The 19,164-nt window shown below is 41.7% G+C and overlaps 1 protein-coding gene across 1 annotated transcript in view; it reads left to right on the forward strand.

The window, feature by feature from the left end:
* The window catches only part of Ptpn9 (protein tyrosine phosphatase non-receptor type 9), an 82,462-nt gene that overhangs the window by 24,720 nt on the left and 38,578 nt on the right, over nt 1-19,164 (forward strand). Inside the window, exons 2-4 of the mRNA XM_057768598.1 lie at nt 14,136-14,279; nt 16,364-16,453; nt 17,138-17,262. Of these exons, the coding sequence (XP_057624581.1) occupies nt 14,136-14,279; nt 16,364-16,453; nt 17,138-17,262 (359 nt within the window). The remainder of the gene's footprint in view (nt 1-14,135; nt 14,280-16,363; nt 16,454-17,137; nt 17,263-19,164) is intronic.

Below are 19,164 nucleotides of genomic sequence, written 5' to 3' on the forward strand. Positions count from 1 at the left end.
CCTCCTGCCCTATTTTAGGGTTGGTAGGTTTGAAGATGGATGGTTGATTGATTGGTCAGCAGCTGTTGTGTGGCCTGCCCTGAGCAGGCTTTGATCTTGTAGAGCTAGTCCATCAGTAGGGGACCTGCTGGTGGAGACCAAAGATGCCAGGCTTTTGTTTCAAGTCAGGAGGAAGATGCTGGCAGTCTTGGAAACTTACTCCTTTGTTACCTAGCCATGGCTCATGGCCCCTCTCCCTATCTCTCTGCCTACCAGAGCATCTGTCTAACTCTTGTCTCAAAAAGAAGACATTTTTGTGTATTTTGGGGGTAGGATAGGTTGGGCAGGGATGGGTGGTACTGGGAGTTAAATCTAGGACTTTGCACACGCCATAGGCACTCTACCACTGAGTCTTCCTAAGGGAATAGAACATTTTCTGTTTGTCAGCTCTTGGAGATTCATTGGGCCTTTAACACTTGGCTGTTGGAGTGTTGATAAGCCTTACTCCTTTCCTTCCACTGGAAGGAAGTCATTAACACCAAAGAGCTTTCTATGTTTAATAGCCTAATTAACTCTGGCCTTTCCTTGTCCTATGAAGCTTTGGGGAGCTTTACTTATTCAGGCTTGGTTTCCTATTGTTCAGTTCTCAGTGTGATGTAATCTTTTAATTGTACTTAGCTTTTTTTCCCCTTTGGTCCTTGTACAGTGTTTGATGTAATAGATGAGAGAATCCTGAATTTCACAACCATTCCACTTATTTTCTTTGAGAGGGTAAATGAATATTAAGCTTTTCTTCATTGTTAGTTGGCCTTAAGATTTGTAGGGCTTTGAGTTTGAAGTTTATTTTATTTTAGGGGGTAGAAGAAAGATTTTCTATCATACAACCCATTGATATGAGAATAGAATACCTCTTAAGTAAGTTACTGCTGTCTTTTTTTTAAAAATATTTATTTATTTATTATGTATACAATATTCTCTCTGTGTGTATGTATGCAGGCCAGAAGAGGGCACCAGACCTCATTATAGATGGTTGTGAGCCACCATGTGGTTGCTGGGAATTGAACTCAGGACCTTTGGAAGAGCAGGCAATGCTCTTAACCACTGAGCCATCTCTCCAGACCCTTGTTTTTGTTTTTGTGTAACACAGTGTGGCCTTCGTTAACTTACTTTGTAGCGCACACTGGTCTTGATTGCCTCATCATCCATGTGCCTCTACAGGCTGACATCTTCTAAAGAAAGTCAAAAATAAGTTTGTTTGTTTGTTTGTTTGTTTTGGTACTGGGAATTAAACCCAGGAACTCCTTCTAGGCAAAGAAAAAAATGTGAGTACTCACTATGTAAGATTCTGTGTGCTAGATGTTCTTATTTATTTATTGTGTGTGTCTGTGACTGTGCTGAGTACAGGCAAGCATGTGCCATTGTGCCCATGTGGAAGTCAGAAGTCTGTCCTCTCCTTCCTCCTTGTATCTGAGGCAAATGTCTTTTGTTTTTGTAGTTTGTACATCAAACTATCTGACCTCAAGTTTCTGGGCATTCTCCTGTCTTTGCCTCTCACCTTAGAAGTTCTGGGGTTACAGATGCTCGCTGTTACCTTTGGTTCTTGACGTGGGTCCCAGGGATTGAACTCAGGTCCTTATCAGTCTTGTGAGTAAGGCTGTTACTCACCAAGACCTAGTTTCACATAGTTGATTCTGAGTTCTAGAAATGTTATTCTCTAGATTGCTGACAGTAGTCTCATTACTGATTTATAAATCAATTCTATTTGCCATAGTCTTTCTGACAGGATTTGCTATTTGAACACAGAAGACTTAACTGGGAAAGGAAAGAATATATCCTGTTTGGATAGATGAAATTGTGATAAATTATATGTCCCGCTTTCTTTCCTTCCTACTTTCTCCTTCCTTCCTTCCTTCCTTCCTTCCTTCCTTCCTTCCTTCCTTCCTTCCTTCCGTGTGCCACCACCGCCTGACATATCCTGCTTTATTTTCTGTGAATTATGAAGCATACATTTTCTTTTCTTTTTTTTTTCTTTTTTTTTTTTTTTTTTTGGTTTTTCGAGACAGGGTTTCTCTGTGGTTTTGGAGCCTGTCCTGGAACTAGCTCTTGTAGACCAGGCTGGTCTCGAACTCACAGAGATCCGCCTGCCTCTGTCTCCTGAGTGCTGGGATTAAAGGCGTGCGCCACCACCACCCGGCTAGCATACATTTTCTTGTAGCTAAATCTTGAAGAAGGCATCATTTAAAAAAATACACACATTGGCCTATCTAGTGGTACGCCTTTAATCCCAGCACTTGGGAGGCAGAAGCAGGTGGATCTCTGAGTTTGAGGCCAGCTTGGTCTACAGAGAGAGTTTGAGGACAGGTCCCAAAGCTATACAGAGAAACTCCGTCTCCAAACAAACAGACAGACACCCCTAAACCAAACACCACACATTGAAATATTACAGTTTCTCTTTTTTTGAAGAACAGCATCAGCAATTAAAAAAAAAAACAAAAAACAACTGAAACTGACTTTTAAAAATAGTTTGATTAAGAGGGTGTACACCTGTAATTATAGCACTTTAGAGATCAAGACAAGAGAATGGAGCATATCAAGACTCTGGTTGAAACAATAAAGCTAAAATAAAAAACAATTTAAGTCCATGGAAATAGAGCAAATAAATAACCTTGGAGGGAAACTGGGTAGAAATCAGCTAGACTATATATTTTCTAAAAAATAATTAATATGCCTGCTGTATTTCTGATTATTTTTAAAAACTAGAATATTTGTTTATTCTTTGACAATGTAATACTTGTAAACAATGTGTTTTGTTCATTTCTACCCTCAGCAGCTCTCTCAGTCCTGTGAGTGCTGCCTGTCGGGACGCTGTCGCAGGTTCATGTGAGTTCATGAGCGCAGTGGCTATGCCATGTAGAAGGCAGCCCGTCATCTCTTCCAGGAAGTCCCCGCCTTTGTGGTGTTGACAGAGCCCATTTAGGGCTGAGTGTTCACTAATTCGTGACACACTGCTCAGTTTGAAGTCTCTGCACTCTGCACTCTTGCACGACTCTTGCTGTTTGTGGGGAAAGTGCCTCTGGTCAAGATTGAGGGCTGCATTGATCCTTGGTTGTAACCACAACTATTTAGGAGCCAGTTTGTCAGCAAACCCATTAAGTGGGGTAGTAGTAGTAGTTTCTCCCTGAGGTTCTAAGACCTCCAGAACCATGAGCTTTTGGTCAGGTTTACAGTACCAGACCTGAATTCCCTCTTTTGAAGCAGGTGATGAGTACATGAGGGCTCTTAGGTGTGGTTGAAGAGAAGGTTTGTTGTAGATGTGAGGGGGAGTATAGCCAGAGGCATCTAGAATGGCCCAGACTGAACTGGGCCAGGAGAAGATAGAGAAGGGGAGAGAGTTCGAGAAGAAGAGGAAGAGAAAGGAGAGAGGGCAGGAGAGGGGCCCAGGAGCGAGCCAGGAGACTAGTTCCACCAGATGGACATCAAAATCTAGGTGGCTTCTGGCCATCCTGTTTCCACCTCTTAAATGCTAGGAATATAGATTTATGCTGCATACACAGTTTGGTACAACATTAATGAAAGAAATGTTATTTTAGTTTAGAAATTCAGTACACATTGTAGCAGTATTGCAAATTTGTGTTTGTTTAGATCCTGTTTCTGTTTCCTCAAAGATTGATGTGGATTCAGTGATTAATAGACATAAAAAGGGCAATAATTCACAACAAAGGAAAGATGGGAAACAGGCACGAAGTGAAAGCATCTGTCACAGGATAATGGGGAAACAGCATGTGACTTGAGATATAGAGGTATTGTCTTCATTAGGGTTTATTGCTGTGAAGAAATACCATGACCACAGCAACTTTTATAAAAGACAACATTTGATTGGGGCTGGCTTACAGGTTCAGAGGTTTAGTCCATTATCCTCATGGTGAGAAACATGGCAGCATGCAGGCAGACATGGTACTGGAGAAGGAACTGAGAGTTCTACATTTAGATCCATAGGCAGCAGAAAGAGACTACTACACTAGTCCTAGCTTGAGCATATGAGACCTCAAAATCTGCCTCCACAGTGACATACTTCCTCCAACAAGGCCATACCTCCTAGAAGTGCCCCTCCCTATATGCCAAGCATTCCAATGCATGAGTCTATGGGGGCCATTCCTATTCAGACCATCACAGGTAGCTTCTAAAAAAACTAGATATTGAGTCTTTTACTTATTTAGGTGTTCAGTCTAGGGTGTCTGGTTACATTTTTTTTTTTTTTTTTTCTGAGACGGTTTCTCTGTGTAATAGTCCTGGCTGTTCTGGAACTCGCTCTTGTAGACCAGACAGGCCTCGAACTCACAGAGATCCGCCTGTCTCTGCCTCCTGAGTGCTGGGATTAAAAGTGGGCGCCACCCCCCCCCCAGTTTATTTGGTTACAGTTTTCCCCCCATGTATGTCTTAGATGAAGTAGTTCCTTTATTGTCATTATAATGAGTGGTCTCTCAGTTGGTGCCATGTGCTTAGAAGCCTTTGCTCTAGTCACTGTCCTGCTGCTGTGTAGAGAGAGCATGACCAAGGCCACTCTTGCAAAGGGAACATTGAATTGAGGGCTTACTTAGTCACTGTTATATTGTTGTGAATAGACATGACCAAGACAAATCTTATAAAAGGAAGCATTTAATATGAAATGGTGGTGCACGTCTTTAATCCCAGCATTCAGGAGACAGAGAGTTTGAGGCCAGCCTGATCTACAAAGTTAGTTTCCAAACAGCCAGGGCTACAGAGTGAAAACCAAAGAGGAAGGAAGGAAGGAAGGAAGGAAGGAAGGAAGGAAGGAAGGAAGGAAGGAAGGAAGGAAGGAAGGAAGGAAGACAGGAAGACAGAAGAAAAAGAAGCATTTAATTGGAGGGTGGCTTACATTTTAGAGGCTTATTCCATTATCATCATGACTGGGACCATGGTAGCACACAGACAGTTGTTGGAGCCATAACTGAGACCTTTACATCTTGATCTGAAGGCAGAGAGAGAAACCTCAAAGCCCGCCTCCAGTGGCTCTTCTTCAACAAGGCCACACCTCTCGATCCTTTAACTCTATCAAGAGTCCACTACCTGACCTGTGGGGGCCATTCTTAGTCAAACACCACAAGGCCTGCAATCTCAGCTCAGTGGAGACTGAGGTAGAAGAATCACAAGTTCAGTGCCTGCCTGGACTACCAAGGCCAATTTGAGCAGGCTGGGGAATATGTATCTCAGAATAGAAGGAATAAATCGGGGGCTGGGAATATAGGAGAAAACAGTTTGTGCTTATGATGGCAGTGTTAGTCCTTTTCAGAGAGAAAGGACTTAGAGAAGGGAGCAGATGTAAAAATACTATTCACAGAGCTGCAGATAAGGAATTGCCCCCTTATGGGCTTTTTCTCCTTCTCTTCCTCCTTTTTTTTTTTTTTTTCAGATGGATACATTTTGTATGTTTATGCTGTTGGGTAAAATGGATTAGAACTTCTGAACTGTTGTAGGCTGAAGGCACATAACAGGAAACCCAGTTCTAAGGAACTCTCTCTACTGAAAGAAATTTTTGTGTGAAAACAACTGGATTAAAGAAAAAAGAAAATCATTTATTTAGAGATTACTGTGTGCTAGGTGTGGTCATAGGTGCTTTCTCATCCATTGTTCCGTTTCACCTTATCTTTTCAGAAGAGAAAACTAAGGCTTAGAGAGGGTCAGTGCCGTCTTCAGATAACACATTGAGTGAGCGAGAGGGTGGATGTTTTATTCCTAGACTCACTCTCCATTGTTCCTTGATGGCTACATGGGTGGTATCCCAACAGACAGGCTATGCTTTAGTATTATTATTATTATTTTGTGTGTCTGTGTATGTGCACTCTTGTAGAGGTCTTCTGTCAAATGTCTTCCTCAGTCACTTCTCTATCTTCCTTTTTTGAGACAGGATCTCTCACTAAACCTGGATCTCACCAATTGGCTAAGCTGGTAGCCTGTGAGCCCCAGTGATCCTCCTGTCTGCCCTCCATCCCCAGTACTGGAATTAATGGGCATACATGCTTTTACCTGGTTTATTTTAGGTGTTGAAGTTGCCTATGTGCAGCAAAAACGATTACCCATAAAGCTATCTCTCCAGTTCTTCTGTGAGGTTTAAGATAGGATCTCTCACAGGGACTTGGGACTTGCTGACTGCTGGGATTAAGGGTGTGTGCCACCACTGCCCAGCTAAGTAGAAATTGATGGTAAAGGTCAACCAGATTACTGTGTGATCTGAGTGGCTTATTATGAGCTGGGTATTATCTGATGCACCAAGCTGTAAAGTTGGGTGTACACAGCAGTAGTCCATCATCAAGTGAAGTGGCCTGGGGTGGTCCTGAGGGCACAAGTTTCATAAGAAATTGCTTTTTGTCGTGGGTTTTTTTTCTCCCCGAGACAGGGTTTCTCTGTAGCTTTGGAGCCTGTCCTGGAACTAGCTTTTATAGACCAGGCTGGCCTCGAACTCACAGAGATTTGCCTGCCTCTGCCTCCTGGGATTAAAGTGGGATTAAAGGTGTGCGCCACCACTGCCTGGCGTGTCATGGTGTTTATCATAGCATTAGAAAGCAGTCTAGAACATGAACTGTATTGGATTTTTTGTTTTTAATTTACTTTTTTTCGAGGCAGGGTGTCTCTGTAGCTTTCAGAGCCTGTTCTAGAACTAGCTCTTGTAGACCAGGCTGGCCTTGAACTCACAGAGATCCGCCTGCCTCTGTCTCCCGAGTGCTGGGATTAAAGGCGTGCGCCACCACCACCTGGCTGGATTTTTTTTTTTAATGTGCGTTCCAGTGATCAAATTCATATTATTATTCTTGCACAGGAAATGCTTTTACCTGTGGAAGCATGTTGCTAACCTTAGAATGTATGTTTATTAAGAAAGAGTGAGAAACAACTCCCAACTCTAGGAGGGCTTCCACGGGAGGAATTTTCAGCATTGCACATTTAGAAAATTTTATTATGGGACTGGAGAGATGGCTCAGCAGTCAAGAGCACTGAGAACAAGGGGTCAATTCCTAGCACCTATATATTAGCTCATAACTCTCTGTAACTCTGGTTCTGGGGGATCTGACATGCTCTTCTCGCCCTCTTGGGCACTGTACACATGTGATGCATAGACATGCATGTAGGCAAAATACCTATATACATAAAATAAAAATAAATCTTTAAAAAATTAGTTTTATTTGCTTATTTATTTTTGCAATGGAAGGGCTCATGCATCTGAGTCGGCCCGGGGTTCTCTGAGTGGTAGAATTGTAGGCATGTCGTCCCATACCCAGTTTATGTGCAGCTACTCTGCCAACTGAGCCGCCTCTCCAGCCTTATTTATTGAGATAGGACCTCACACACTTCAGGCTGGCTTTGAGATCGCCGTCCTCTGACTCATCTTGAGCTCATGGTAATCCTCCTGCTTTAGCCTCCTAAGTGTCAGGATTATAGGTGTATGCCACTCACTTCCAATCCTGTTGGTTTTTTCTCTGATACCATTATTTCAGCAGCATGTGGATGACGTCCAGTATGTTACCTACTTAATGTCTAGATTTCCTTGCTGTTTTATGGCAGGTTCTCAAGTACCTGTGGCCTTGTTGCCATAGTCAGGAACTTTATTGTTGTTACTTTTTAATCTAAATATGATTGTGGCCTTTAATACCAGCCCTTGGGAAGCAGAGGCAGGGGGATCTTTAGGAGTTCAAGATCAGCCTGATCTACACAGGCATTGTAGGCTAGTTAGGGGTACGTATTGAGACTCTCAAGCAAAAAACCCACGTCAAAATAAGTCCCCAAACCCAAATAAACATGATTTTGGGAGTGTAATTAAACTCGCAATCTTTTGATTGTGCTGGAACAAATCTTTTACTGGAAGAGTCAGTCGAAGGGCTTTGTAAGTGATAGTGCTAGTTTTTCAGTACAGTAATTTAGGCCTTTTCCCAATCCTAAGGTCTTTTCCCAATCCTTGCAGCTGCTCAGAACCCTAGATGAAGTCCAACACAGACCTTGAGCTGGAATCGTTTCTAAACTGTGACTCATCTTTTGGTTTGTTCTTTTTTTCACCAGGAAATGCACTGAGTATTAATTTGAAGAATTTCAGTTATCCCTCTTAATGAGTATGTTGCTTGTCGGAGTTGCTAGGACATGCTTTTGTGGTAATCCACAGGCCACCAATGAGTGTATATATGCTCATTAGTTGTGCATAATCCATGTGTAAGAAGATATGTAAGTCTGTCTCGGAAGATGTGAAGATAAGACCGTCCTTTTTGACTTCTTTCAGGGGTTCATCTGTTTCACCAGAGGGATGGAGATGCAGGAGGTTGAGGCTGAATAAAACAGGTGGTGTGAATGTGTTTGAATTTGTAAATATCACATCACTGTTTACAGTACATTGGTCTCTCTTCGGGCAGGGCCTTGTACTAGCCAAACCAGGAGGAATTGTTCCCGTGCTTAAAGCCAAAAACAACATCCTGACCAGCAGGGGGACAGAGGTCAGCTCAAGGCAACAGTTATTGGAGGATTTTTGCAAAGAGAAAATCAAAAAAAAAAAAAAGAGAGAACTTTGGAACTGAGTTTATTAAAAAGAAGACAAAGTGTAGAAAAGAACACTTGATCTTAGCCAAGTGGCTGAAGATTGATAAGAGAAGGGCCAACACTACACCACATACTTTTAGAATTTAGAATATTCACAGTCAGTAGAATGGGGTGGGTACCAGAACTGGAATGTGACGAGAGTAGAGAGATAGATGATAGCCAAAATGTGCAAAGTTTCAGTTACATCCGTCCGCATAGGGGGTAATTATAGATAATAGTAAGGTGCTGCATACTTTACCGTTTCTCTCTCTCTCTCTCTCTCTTCTCTCTCTCTCTCTCTCTCTCTCTCTCTCTCTCTCTTCTCTGTTAGTATAAGGGCACAGAGAAAGGCTGGCTTAGTAAGCCTAACACAAGGTGCTGGCCTCTAGAAGCCTTCTATAAATGTCAATTGCTTTATGTATTTCACTGTAACTATGTTTTTAATCTCACCAGACTGATGAATTACTGATATTACAGCTACAATTTGACTTATCATTCTACCATACCTTAAGTATTTTTAACTGCTTCATTAAAGCTTAATTGACAGGGGCTGAGGAGATATTTCAGTTGGTAAAATGCTTGCCATGCGAGCATCAACACCTCATCTAGATCCTTAGGGCCCATGTAGTATAGCTGGCTGTGGTGGGACAGATTTGTAATTCCAGTACACGAGAAGTTGAGACTTTTGGGCCCCAGCAGCTTGATTAGCCACATTAGCCAGTTATCAAGCCACAGGCCAAGTAAAGACCTTATCTCAAAATAAGGTGGGCAGTGACCATAAGACAGCACCTGAGGTTGACCTCTGGTGCACACACATACACACTCCCCACCCCTACATCTACTTTAAAATTTTTAAGAACGCATTTCAAATGTTTACATCACAAAAAATAATTATTTCAATTAGTAGATAGGTAATTTGCTTGATTTAATCATTCTACACTGTATACGTATGTGTGTATATGTAGGTATAAAAATATGCTGTTCCCCATAAACATATCATTTGTCAGTACACATAAAAACAATACAAATTAAAAACATGAACCATCTCTGCAGTGAGTTAAAAAGCAAACAGGTGGTGCACACCTTTAATCCCAGCACTCAGGAATTCAAGGCCAGCCTGGTGTACAGAGAGTTCCAGGACAGCCAAGGCTACACTGAGAAACCCTGTCTCAAACAACCAAGCAAACAAATAAAAACTATACCCTGTGTGTGGTTATCCATGTCTTTAATCTTAGCAGTGGCAGGGAGAGGGGGGTGGAGCAGAGGCAGGTGGATCTATATGGATTTAAAGCTAGCCTGGTCTGCAAAGAGTTCCCAACCAAACACAAGAAGAGAAAAACAGTAAGATGTACTTCAAAGGAAGTATATGAAAACCATGTGCAACTGCCACTCTGGTTGTCCTGTTACTTGATACGTAGACCAGTCTGGCTTGGAACTTGTGGAGATCCTTCTGCCTCTGCCTCTGCCTCTTGAGCCATTAGTGTTACAGATGTAGACATTACATCTGGTCTTGTTTTGTAGCAGTTGCCTGGGAGTTCAAACATTTCATTCTAGAGCAGCAGTTCTCAACTGGTGGCTCACAGCTCCTTTAGGTTTGCATGCCACATACCTGCATATCAGATATTTACAATTCATAACCGAGGTAAAATTACAGTTATGAAATAGCAGTGGAAGAATTTTATGGTTGGGCTCACCATAACATAAGGAATTATATTAAAGAATTGCAGCGTTAGGATGGTTGAGAACCAGTCTTCTAGAGGAAGGTCCTTTAAAGCTCAGAAAGTTCCAAGTACTAAATTGAAACATTTCTTCCAAAGTAAACAACTCACAAGTCTCAAAAAATTCTTGAAACTAACAAGATACACAGGAACTCTCCTCTTTCCTCATCTACAGCCGTCCCCCCCCCCAAAGAAATAGGAACAGATGTTAGAGGTAAGAGAGGAGGCAGAGCTGAGAGCTGTTTGAAGGGGGCTTTCTGATCTGTTGTGCTACCTCAGGTTGTGCAGAGAGCTCTACCAATGCAGCTTTCCAGTATCATCACTCAGGTTGTGGTTGATGCAGTTGCCTTTGAATTAACAACTGCCCCTGCTCCTGTGATTAATCGCAGTAAACTAATTGGTTTTCCAAATTGCTCTTCGTGTAATTGTCACTTTCATCTGGAGTTGGTTACTTATCCAGGATGAGTAGACATTGGTTTTCATCTCCACAGTAAGCCTCACCTTACTTAGGGTTAGGCTAGGTTTTTCACAGTGAAAGGTCATCTTACCAATTGGGTATGTGTTGATCATATCCCCTTTCTATCTATACAAAGTTTGATAGATGTTCTCACAGCTAAGCAACAAGAAAGGTGTGTTCTCTTACTCTAGTGTTTTATTTACAAACATCAGAAATCCATTATAAAAGTAGATTTAAAAGGTGATTTGTTAAATTGGGCATGGTTGCACATGCCTTTAATTCATCATTTGGGATGCAGGCATAGGAGGATCTCTGTGAGTTCCGTGCCAGTCTGGTTGGTTTACATAGTGAGTTCCAGGCCTGCCAGAGCTACACAGTGAAACCCTTTCAAGAAAAATGTAAAAGGTTATTGGTTCATCAAAAAAAAACCAAAAAAACAAAACCAAAAAAACAAAAACAAAAAAAACACCCCATTTGTGGCCTTTCTGGCCTACTAGGACTTTGTTTGGGCTTCTGTGCCTGCTTTTCTTCTTTTTTTCCTCATTTTGATGCTGGCCACTCATTAGAAGGTGCAACTCTACAGGTGGAACACAAATGCTTTCCCTTGGGGAACATTCTATTTATTTATTTATTTATTTATTTATTTATTTATTTATTTATTTATTTTGTGTGCAGCATTCTATCTGTGTGTATGTCTGCAGGCCAGAAGAGGGCACCAGACCTCATTACAGATGGTTGTGAGCCACCATGTGGTTGCTGGGAATTGAACTCAGGACCCTTGGAAGAGCAGGCAATGCTCCTAACCACTGAGCCATCTCTCCAGCCCCCTTGGGGAGCATTCTAAATTTGTTCTCTTATCTTCTCTAAGATTCAGTGCTGTGGTCTGGCTTCAGGTGGCTGAGGAACAGTGTGCTCTTCTGAAAGCTTTTCTTGGTGGTCTGCTTCTTGACCCCGTGCCCTGTGCTTAGTAGTTTTCTTCTTCTCTTTCCCAGTGGTGTGTGGCATTGCCTCACTTGCAGAGCTCTAAGACTCAGCTGTGCTCCAGGCCTTGGACTTTCCCCTGGTTTAGAAAGGTCTTTTGTGTTTTCCTAGGAAATTGGGGATGAATCAGGTGCTATGCGGTAAGGTATGCTGATCCTTGTAGGATTCTGGTTTGATAGTTGTTTAAACAGGATGCAGCAATTTGAATTGGATTTGGGAGGGAGGATTGTTGCCAAGCCTCTGAAACAGGCCATTGACCCTATCCTTTCCCCTTATGTTCCTTTTGTTTGTTTGACCCGGTCTCATATGCCCAGGCTTGACTTTTGTGTAGCGGAGGATGGCTTTGAACAGTTCCTAATATTCCTGTCACCCCTCCCAATGCTGGGATTATAAATATGTGCCACAACACCCAAGTCTCCTTTGCTTTCCTACCCTGTCCTTGAGATGGGATTTTGCTATGTAGCCTTTGATTGGCTGTGTAACCAGGGTGGCCTAGAATTTAGGACCAATTCTTCTGCCTTTCTTTGCTTCTTTAGTGCTGAAATTTCAGGCACATATAACCCTTATTTCGCGACCCTCCTCCTCTTTTGAGGAAAAGGTCTCAATTATATAGTACTGCCTGCCTGTCTTACTTAATATGTAAAACAGGGTAACCTCAAACTCCCAAAGATCTGCCTGTCTCTATGATGGGATTAAGGCCGTGCGCCATCGTGCCTAGCCTCGCCCCCTTATTTTTCATCGTAAGTTAGTGAAGAAGACTTCCCTAGGCCATGATCGCATAGTAGGCTGGGTGTCATGCCTTTGGAGCAGCTTCATGTTTAGTATTTTTTCCTCGGCATTGGTGGTAGTTGAAGAAAAAAGTATGGTTTAATATGAGTAGATACATCTTTTTGTTGTTATTTTTTTGAGTCAGGGTCTCACTAAACATACTTTGGCTGTATTGAAAATCACTGTGTAGACCATGCTGGCCTTGAACTCACAGAGTTCCTCCTGCCTCTGCTTCTTGAGTGTTAGGATTAAAGGCATGTGCTACTATGCCCAACTGAGTAGGTACATCATAATTGTGAGTTGATTGACAGATAATATGGGTATAGTTAAAATTAAGAAATTTTGTCATTTTCTGAACTAATAACCAAGAAAAGTTTCTAGATGGGTAGAACAGAATCACAATGCAGTAATCTTTTAGCCATTCAAAATATACGTGCACAAAAATCCCAGTTTAAATAATTCTAAAATGGCCTAGTGGTGGTGGCGCACGCCTTTAATCTCAGCACGCGCAGAGGCAGACAGGACAGATCTCTGTGAGTTGGAGGCCAGCCTGGTCTACAAGAGCTATTTCTAAGCCGGGCGGTGGTGGCGCACGCCTTTAATCCCAGCACTTGGGAGGCAGAGGCAGGTGGATCTCTGTGAGTTCAAGACCAGCCTGGTCTACAAGAGCTAGTTCCAGGACAGGCTCCAAAACCACAGAGAAACCCTGTCTCGAAAAACCAAAAAAAAAAAAAAAAAAAAAAAAAAAAAAAGAGCTATTTCTGGGCTGGAAAGATGGCTCAGCCGTTAAAGGCTAGGCTCACAACCAAAAATATAAGAGTTTGGTTCCCAACATCCACGGCTGTCTCTCCAGCCATCTTTTTTTTTTTTTTTTTTTTTAAAAAAAAAAAGCTATTTCCAGGACAGGTCAAAGCTACCGAGAAACCCTGCTCGAGGTGTGTGTGTGTGTGTGGGTTCTAAAATGAAGAAATAGCTGTTTTGGGTAAAGCCAGAGTACTGGGAGAGTGCTCTATTCCCAACTCTTAGGAGGAGTTATTTCTCATTATTTCTTCATGGGTCCCAGACCTGTTTCCTCTCTCTGATTTGATTCTACTTTCTGGACTAAAATGTAAAGAATAAAATTACACAAATTTTAACCCTTTTAAAATATTTTTAACGCTTTATTTGTTTATTATATATGCAGTGTTCTGCTGTATGCTGGAAGAGGGCACCAGATCTCATTACAGGTGGTTGTGAACCACCATGTCGTTGCTGGGAATTGAACTCAGGACCTTTGGAAGAGTAACCAGTGCTTTTAACCTCTGAGCCATTTCTCCAGCCTCTTAAAATATTTTTTAAATTAAAATTTAAAATTCCTTTTATTTATTTGTATGTGTACTCATTCGAGCATGTGGAGGTCAGAGGACAATTTGCAAGGATCTTCTTTTCCTTCTCCCATGTGGGACCTGGCGATTGAACTAGTGGCAGGTGTTTTTACATGCTAAACCATCTTTTTTTTTTTTTGAGACAGAGTCTCATGTAGCCCAGACTGGCCTAAAACTTCATAAATACCGGAGTCTTGTTTGGGGAACAAATAATAATCTTTGCCTGCTGTCTCTTTTATATTTCCAAAATATGTTCTCTTCTCACTAATTATTCTTTCTTTGTTTATTAAACAGGCTACCAAGCAGTTTCTTGAGGAGATCAACAAGTGGACAGTTCAGTACAATGTTTCTCCACTCTCTTGGAATGTGGCTGTCAAGTTCCTCATGGCCAGAAAGTTCGATGTGCTTCGGGCCGTAGAGTTGTTTCACTCCTACAGAGTACGTGGGTCACGTGGTTTGTAGCAGTTGAGCTAAGTATTGCTGTTCTTTGTGCTCTCCTCACACACACTGGATCAGCGTCCAGCAGCTGGGAGAGCTGAGATTGGACTGGCCAGCTCCTGCAAACACTCTTTATGTACCCAGAGTTTGCTGCGATGGTGGAGGCTAAGGAAATCCCTCGGTATCAGCCTGTGACAACTCCTCCTCGATGTCTGAGTCTTTGCCCTTTTCTGCCTCCTGGCTGACTTATTTGGTACACTTCACAGGTGTTTGAGGTCTTTTGAAGTTTTACGAAGCTGCCGTTCTGATGACTGGAGAGCTTAGAGAGCTGTTCAGGAAGGGGGGTGTTAACTCTAGAAAAAAAAACATATTAGCTAAGTTCTGTTCTTAGAAGTTCTTTTTTTAAAATTTTTAATTTTTTTTTTTTTTGTGTGTGTGTGTGCATTGGTGTCTGTGTGAGGGTGTCAGACATTTGTAAGCTGTCATGTGGGTACTGGGAATTGAACCTGTATCCACTGGGAGAATAACCAGTACTCCTAACCGCTGACCATCTCTCCAGACCCCTTGTTTTTTCTTTGGTTTTTCGAGACAGGGTTTCTCGGTGGTTTTGGAGCCTGTCCTGGAACTAGCTCTAGTAGACCAGGCTGGTCTCGAACTCACAGAGATCCGCCTGCCTCTGCCTCCCAAGTGCTGGGATTAAAGGCGTGCACCACCACTGCCCGGCTTTTTTTTTTTTTTTTTTTTTTTTGACACAAGGTTTCTCTATTTCCTGGAATTCACTATGTAGACCATGATGGCCTCAAACTCACAGAGTTTCTCTGCCTCCTGAGTGCTGGACCAAAGGTGAGCACCATCATGCCTGACTACATAGCTACAATACTAACAGTGCCGTGATTGCTACCTAGAAGAGGGAGTAAATACATTTACAGATGTGTTCTGATAAGAGAGTAGTACTCTGGAAGAGCATTTAGCTAAGCAAAGGAAGCATTCCTAAAAGAAATAACTTCTAGCTGGACATAGTGGGTCACTCCTTTAATCCTAGCATTCAGGAGGTAGGGGCAGTTGATCTCTGTGAATTCCAGGCCAAGCCTGTTCTATGTAGTGAGGTCTAGGTCAGCCAGGGCTGAATAGTGGCACCTTGTTTCAAAAACCAAACCAAACCAAAAAACCACACCTAAAGGATGGATAGGAATCAAGCCCTGGTGAAGTATAGTAAAGAAAGCAGTGTGGGCTTGAGAGATAACTTAGCTGTTAAAGGTTTACAATCAAAATACAAGAAACTGTAAGTTCAGATGCCCAGTGCTGGAAAGTAAAATTTAGCGAAGTCAGAATGTTTAGTAGGAGTTTAGTAGGAGTCAAGGTACGGTAAAAGGCTGAAAGCGCAGATCAATAAAGCCAGGTCGTTAAGGCCTCAGAAATCCATTAGTAATACAAACAACATGGTAGGGTTTTCCATATTTGCATTCCAGAAAGATTTTGACATAGTAGTTTTTGGAGAGTGTGTCTCAGCTGTTATTTTGGAGCCAGAAAATCAGTTTAAGGACTGTTAAATTTACAAGGAGAGAGAATGGCAGTATTATTAAGCACATAATATCAGGGGAGGTGGAGAAAAGTAGGACAGAGCTGCTTAAACTAGTGTGTGAGGAGAAGGAGTTGGGTATCTGGATTGGGACGAGTGAGTCAAGATCAGAGCTGGCATTCATTAATTTAGGAAACAGGAAAGTGGGGTGGGTTCATGGTAGGAAGAAGGACATAATTTTAATTTGTCTGTGCCTGTGGGATATCCAAATAGACATGTCTGTCCTTTAAGCAGATAGAATCTGAACATGGGCTACAGAAAAGAAATCTGCATTAGAAATAGAGATTTCTAAATGACCAAACTAGAGCAACTATTGGACGCATCAGAAGAGTTCCCGGTAAGGTAGCTTTGGACAGAACTGTGGGAACAGTTAACTGCCCTGGAGTGCAGGCATGTTACAAAGGAATTCACAATTCATTTAGTACCTTAGCTCCAAGCTATGTAAAGTTGTTCTGGATATATCGTATTTCCATATTAATTCATCTCTTTATTATTTCCTTTTTAGGAAACAAGAAGGAAGGAAGGCATTGTGAAGCTGAAACCTCATGAGGAACCTCTCCGTTCTGAGATCCTCAGTGGAAAATTTACCATCTTGGTGAGTCTTTAGAGCCTGTCTTGGCCTTGTTACTTTCTCTTGTCCTATTTGGATTTTTGTGCCTAGGTTCCTTATCAACACATTTTGCTACTAAATTATTCTAATAATAATTGAATAATTACTAATTGAAAATTACTAGTTATTAATAATAGTTGAATTATTGAGCTTTGGAGCAGTAGACGTAAACATTTTTCTTCATTGATCCATCTAAGTTGTTGGTCAGCATCTTGGGAAAGCTAACAGTGTGTCAGAGCATAGCATACCCTTACCTAATGGAAGCTCTCGTTTATAGAGATCTCTTGGTCTCTCAGATGAATATGTAATAATATGTTTAAGATAGCACGGAAATCATTATCTTGATCTGTTTTTCTCCATCCTGCCTGGGAAATTAGTTACAAATCCAGTGCAGAATTATCCTTGGATTGCTCTGCAGTTGAAGAAAATGTGATTTTTTTTTTCAAAGCTACAAGAATATGGTTCTAGGAAATGCTGATAAGATCAGACATGGGTAATGATAACATTTCTCCCTTTATGGAAGAACAGACACAAATCAAGGAAGTTTTGTTAGTAGCTGTTCTCATCATATGTCAACTCTTTATCCAGGATAATAAGTCTAAAAGATTGCTGTGACTTTTTTTAAAATTATTATTTGATTTCTAAATATTTCTTGTTTATTTGCTTTAGAATGTTCGAGATCCAACTGGAGCCTCCATTGCCCTTTTCACTGCCAGGCTACATCATCCTCACAAGTCCGTCCAACACGTGGTACTTCAGGCCTTATTTTACTTGCTGGACAGAGCTGTGGACAGGTGAGCACTGAGATTATCTTATAGGTATCTACCTCATTAGGAAAGTGACAGTTTTAAATTGATGAAATTCAGAAGTGCTCCTACCATGTCCCTAGGATACAGCCTAGACAGCCTCTGAGTAGAAAATACCTCATGTTGTTACGAGTGTTTATTTTTAGCACCATCCTGATGCTGGATACTCTTTTTTTTCATCCCCTTGCCTATTTTAGGATTAACAGAAGCTGAGAAAGACAATTCCTAACAGTTGTTAATACATTGAGGATAGAGGAAAGAGACTGTTGATTGCTTGTGTGTGTGTGTGTGTGTATTAATATAAGGCATCCATATGCTATCATTAGGCTAAATCCTAATCTGTCATTTTTTTTTTTGAAAAAATATTATTAACCTTTACTTTGAGATATAGTCTGACTTAATTGCCCAGGCTAGGCTTGAAATCATTCTTTAGCTTAGTTCAGATATGAATTTGCTGTCCTTCTGCTTCAGCATCTCAAATAACAGAGATTATAGGCCTGTATTTCCAGACCCTAGGTCATCTGTTTGTTGGTTTTGTTCATATTAAAACCCTCTGGGTGCTAGAGATATGGCTCAGAAATTAAGAACACTGGATGCTCTTCTAGAGGACCCAGGTTTGATTCCCAGCACCCACGTGGTGGCTAATAACAATCTACAACTCCAGTCCTAGTACATCCGATGTACATGTAGACAAAACACTCACACACATGAAATAATAATAATAATAATAAATACCACCAACAACAACCCTCTGGGATAACCTGGGGATATACAGGGATAGCTACTTGTCTAGCATGTGGAAGACCCTAAGTTCTTTCTCTAGTATGGAAAAACAAAGATAAAACAAGCTAGGTCCAGGCAGATCTCTGGTTTTGAGGCCAGCCTGCTTTACAGAGTTTGTTCAAGAACAGCAAAGCTAGCTGGGCCGTGGTGGCACATGCTTTTAATCCCAGCACTCAGGAGGCAGAGCCAGGAAGATCTTTGTTTGTTCGAGGCCAGACTGGTCTACAAGAACTAGTTCCATGACAGGCTCCAAAGCTACAGAGAAAGCCTGTCTCGAAAAACCAAAAAAAGTTTATAAACAAGAACAGCAAGGCTACACAGAGAAACCCTGTCTTGAAAACCAAAACAACCAACCAACCAAACAAACAAAAACCAAGCCAGGCCTAGTGGTATCCACAATCTTAGCATTCAAGAATCAGAGGCAGAAGGATCACCACAAATTTGAGGTTTGCAAGGTCTATATAGTAAGTTCCAGGCTAGCTAAGGCTACATAGAGAAAAATCTTTCTTGATAAAAACCAAACCAAAGGGGCTGGAGAGATGGCTCAGTGGTTAAGAGCATTGCCTGCTCTTCCAAAGGTCCTGAGTTCAGTTCCTGGCAACCACATGGTGGCTCACAACCATCTATAATGAGGTCTGGTGCCCTCTTCTGGCCTGCAGACGTACACACAGACAGAATATTGTATCCATAATAAACAAACAAACAAACAAATAAATATATAAGATGAATATTTTTTAAAAAAAACTAAACCAAAACAACAAGCCAATCTGGAAGCTGGGGTTATGTGGCTTGCTGGTGGAGTGCTTGCCTAGCTTGCCTATTGTCCTGTGTTCCCAGTACTACAAAAATAATTAGCCAGCTGGGTTGGTGCATGCCTTTAATCCCAGCATTCTGGAAGCAGAGACTGGTGGGTCTTTATGAGTTTAAGGTTAGCTTGGTCCACATAGTGAGTTCCAGGTTATCCAGAGCTGTAAAGTGATTCCCTGCCTCACAAAAAGAGTGTGTCGGGGGTTGGGATGCCAGGAGATGATTTAGCAGTTTTGAGTACTGGCTAATCATTCAGAGGACTGGATCTCTATTCCCAACAACCATTGGTAGTTCCAATTC

The sequence above is a fragment of the Chionomys nivalis genome, chromosome 4 (genome assembly GCF_950005125.1).
Source record: "Chionomys nivalis chromosome 4, mChiNiv1.1, whole genome shotgun sequence".
In the NCBI taxonomy this organism is placed as follows: Eukaryota; Metazoa; Chordata; class Mammalia; order Rodentia; family Cricetidae; genus Chionomys; species Chionomys nivalis.